At 48.6% G+C, this 4,389-nt stretch overlaps 1 protein-coding gene across 1 annotated transcript in view; it reads left to right on the top strand.

The window, feature by feature from the left end:
* The first annotated feature begins 378 nt into the window (after positions 1–378).
* The window catches only part of Fbxo9 (F-box protein 9), a 32,819-nt gene continuing 28,808 nt past the window's right edge, over positions 379–4,389 (top strand). Inside the window, exon 1 of the mRNA XM_059268266.1 lies at positions 379–416. Coding sequence (XP_059124249.1) covers positions 414–416 — 3 coding nt within the window. The 5' untranslated portion in view covers positions 379–413. The remainder of the gene's footprint in view (positions 417–4,389) is intronic.

Raw genomic sequence — 4,389 nt, 5'->3', positions numbered from 1 at the left:
GCGACGGCGGTGGCGGCGGCGGCGGTGGCGGCGGCCGTGCGCATGCGCGTCGCGGCGGCGCAGTTCCCGCAGCCGAGCAGGCAGCTCCGCCGCTGCGTCCAGCTCTCTTGCTGTTGGGCCGACGCTCCGGTCCTCGCTCGGTGCTCGGCCTCCGCTGGCGACCGGCGACCCCTCCGCAGCTCGAGTCCCCGGCCGCCGCAGCGCGCCTGCCCCCGGCCCCCTGTCCCGCGAAGATGGCTGCCGTACGCCGGGCCCGCAGTTACTGCCGCTGCCTGGTGCGCTTCTCCGACCGAGAACTCTGCTAAGCCCCGCTGCAGCAGACGGGCAGGAGTAGACACCGGGCAGCCGCCACCCCTCCTCCGGGAGCCGGGCGCGGGGAGCCCCTCGACGGGGCCGGCCGGCCGGCCGCCAGCATGGTAACCGCGGGAGGGGGGCGGGCAGCGAGGGCCGGGCCGTCGGGACGGGGAGGAAAGGCCCGCTCCGGCGGCTCCAGGCTGTGCGAGCAGGGAGTGGGGTCTGAGGCGAGCGCTCCTCGCCTCTGCACGAGGGAGGTGGCCCTGGCCAGCGGGGACACTTGTTGATTGCTCCTGTTCTGGCAGCCGGGCCCACAGACAGTCTCTGCGTCTTCGGGAGCCCCGAGTTCAGGACGCACGTCCCCCGTGGCTTCAGTGCCCGGGTGTGATGACATTGGCCGACGGTCCTGGCAGACTTGGAGAGCTCCGGGTCTAATTTCGTGGTAGCTGGGGCCTGAGCCACTTCTCTGTGTGCAGGTGGAGAGACTGCGCTAAGCCCCGTGTCTGGCAGCTCAGGTCTCAACGGGACTGTTGCATGGAATATCTCATCTCTGCAATGACCAAGAAACTAATCTCCGGCTAGGGCTGAAGGAATTAAGAATGAGAGATACCAGACTGACTGGAACACTTAAGTGGTTGTCGTTCCTTAAATGAATTGGCTGAAACGATTTATTTTGTGCAGCTAACCTGGCGCACAGAAAACGCGCTAATTGATTATTCTTCTAAACTTTCAAAAGTAGTTCTCTGACCAAGATTAAGCCCTTAACCTTCGTATTTAATTAATCCCATCTGTGCGGAAACTTACTCAAATATACAATGATGCTTGAGTAATTTTCAATTATGAAAAAAGTGAAAATTTCTTAAACGCCTATTTATTTCAAGTGGCACTGAAATTGACCAAATGTAGTAAAATCCCAGATCATACTATCAAAAATCAGGTTAACAGTGGATTCTGTTATAATACAGAAACTCCGGGGAAAAGCCTGTCTTATTACAGGTTTCCCATTTTCTTATCTTTGAGATAGGCATTCTGTATTCAACTAATTTTTTTTTTTTGAGCCTGTTTCTAGCGTGGCATGGTGTGGATTTTGGTACAGTGCCAGATCTTCAGTGTTACAAACCTATAAAGTGTGATCTATGATAAACTTTTAATCATGGAATGTCATATCTGAAAAGATGACCCAGAAATAACCAATTTTCTTTATAGATCTCTCTCTCTTCTTAAATTAAATTGTTTTTAAATTTGTGTGTGTGAATGAGTATGAGTGTATGTGTGCTGGATAGTTTGACGTCAACTTGACACAGGCTAGAGTTACCTGAGAGGAGGGAACCCCAGTTGAGAAAATGCTTTCATAAGATCCCCTGTTGTGGGTGGTGCCATCCCTTGACTGGTGGTCCTGGGTTCTATAAGAAAGCAGACTGAGCAAGCCCGGAGGAATAAGCCAGTAAGCAGCACCCCTCCACGGCCCCTGCATCAGCTCCTGCCTCTAGGTTCCTGCCCTGTTTGAGTTCCTGTCCTGATTTCCTTCAATAATAAACAGTGATGTGGAAGTGTAAGCCAAATAAACCATTTCCTCTGCAAGTTGCTTTTGGTCATGGCATTTCATCATAGCAATAGTAACCCTACCTAAGACAGGATGCCATGTGTGTGCAGGTGCCCACAGAGGCCAGAAGAGGGTTCCAATCCCTTGGAGATGCTGTGTGCTGCTTGGACATGGGTGTTGGTAACCAAACTCAGGTCCCCTGGAAGAATATCAAGTCTTCAACTGCTGAGCCATCTCTCCAGCTCCACAGTCCCTCCAAAGAAAGGAAGAGATGATAGTGTGATTGCGTATATCTTATGTCTCACACTTCCGTTCTTCCTAGCATTCAGGAGTCCCAGGCAGGAAAACCACTGCCAACTCAAGGCCAGCCAGGCTGCACAGAATGAGACCTGGCTTCAAGGAACAAAAACTCACTAGGCTGGTGTTTTACCAAGCATCATGGAATGTGTTTGATCCTAAAGGTAGCAAAGGTGACCAAGATGTGTTCTCTGCCTTCAGTATACTCATTCCATTGAAGGAAACAAATCATTTCAATACAGAATTAGGGTAACAAAAAGAGAATTGGGCAAAGCTGCCAAGATGAACCTTTACCTGAATCTTGAAGACGAGTCGGAGCAGCTAAGTGAGGAAAATGGTAGTCCAGGTCCAGAGAGCAAGCAGCACCCTGGTGTGAGCAGGAGAAGCTCTTCAGATCAAGTTAGCTTAGTCTGACTGCCAGGCATAGCTAGAAGGCTGTCCTACTGAAAGGATATTCTACTGGACTCGGGCCCTCTCTTAGTAGCTATGCTTAGGGTTTGCAGTGATAAATCGACTCTTAAAAAAGAGAAATATGCTTCTCTGTGGGATCCATGCCTTTCAGAGTCCCTGATGTATTTCCTAGTAGATCAGTTTCTTATTACAACAGAATACCTGAGATCATTTATAAAGAATTCATTTATAAAGGTTCTGGAGGATCAACTCTGGGATCCAAGTGGTTCCATTGCTTTGAGCTTCTGATGAAGCAGCACATCCTGGCAGGAACACATAAACGAGGAAACTGTCCACCTCATGAGCCAGGACACAGAAAAGAAAGAGGTCCCACAGTCTGTTTTAAGGATTTGCCCCCTATGACGCAAGCACTCCCATTAGGCCAGATCCTACAGGTTCTTTCAACGACCAGGAGTGCCAACCTAAGGACCGTGCCTTTTACACATGGACCTTTTGGGGGACAGCTGTCTGAGCCCTTGTATCCAAACCCAAGGTCCAGACTTAGAACAAATGCTTCTTTCGTTTATGTCTTCACTGATGTAACCTTTACAGAGCACCAAGCATTTCACCCTGTACCGGCTAGTCAAGTGTTACTGCCCCTGCTTTGAGTCTGGTTGCCCGAGATAAGGTGTGAGCAGAGCTTGTTTATGTTATACTGTGTGTGATGCAAGTGTGTCTGGTTGTTCTGTTCAAAGATCTGTGGTAATAAAACCTTTTCTCTCTTGGAAATAACTTACAGTTAAAATTTGCTATTATAAAAGTTGCTGTCTTTGGGACTACATGGAATTGCTTTTTTGGGCTTTTCTTCTTTTTCGGGGGTGGCATGTGTGTATGAAACTGTGCATACACCCCTCTGCATGTGTGTGTAGATACTAGAGATAAGAACATTGGTTTTGGTATTCTCCCTAGCTAACCTCCGGTGTCCTTTCCCACATTACCACATTTCTGTGTAGGGCTGCCCACGTTGAGTGTTGAGCAAGTTCCCCTTGCTGATAAGTTACTAGCTAACAGACTGGACTGAGGCAATACTTCATTTTCCGGGGAAGTAGGATTCATTTTAGTCATTTAATTTACTGAAACTAAAAGGATACAATGGAAATAGTAAACGGAAACATTTATTAAGCCCAAAGCTACATACTATAATTCAGTCCACCTTTATTCTACTTGAAGCTGCTCCAATGTGAAAGATTGGGTTTCTAATAGAGATAAAATAGAAGGGTTGGTTTGGTTGGGATACAGCTCAGTGGCTCAGTGGTAGAGTACTTGTTTACCATGTGCAAGGCTCTGGACTCAATTCCTCAGCACTACAAAAAGGAAAAAGAGAAGGGCTTCTCCACCTGCCTGCCTGCCTCCCTCCCTCCCTCCCTCCCTCCCTTTTAAAGACAAGGTCTCATTCTTTCACTGGCCTGGAACTCAGTATGTCACTAGGCTGACCTTGAACTCAAAGAGACCTGCCTGCCTCTTCTGAGTCCGGAGATTAAAGGCGTGTGATACCATGCCTGGCTGAGATACCATGCCCTCTGAAGTTCGATCCCCTGAATGTATGTCACCCTGTGGGTGCTGGGAACGGAACCTGGGTCATCTGGAAGTGCAGAATGCTCTTAACTGCTGAGCCTTCTCCAACTCCAAATCTGAAGCCTAGTGGAGTTGATTCTACGGTATTACAAGAGTTAAAGTACAAACTTCTTTTTCATTGGTATCATTTAAACTTACCAAAGTAGACCATCTAGAGAGAAGCAATTGTATTTCGTTGGCACGAAACGTCACAGCCTCTATAACGTGCTGAGCTTTATGAACACAGAATT

Source organism: Peromyscus eremicus, chromosome 7 (assembly GCF_949786415.1).
Source record: "Peromyscus eremicus chromosome 7, PerEre_H2_v1, whole genome shotgun sequence".
NCBI lineage: Eukaryota > Metazoa > Chordata > Mammalia > Rodentia > Cricetidae > Peromyscus > Peromyscus eremicus.
This window is presented reverse-complemented; position numbering and strand designations above follow the sequence as displayed.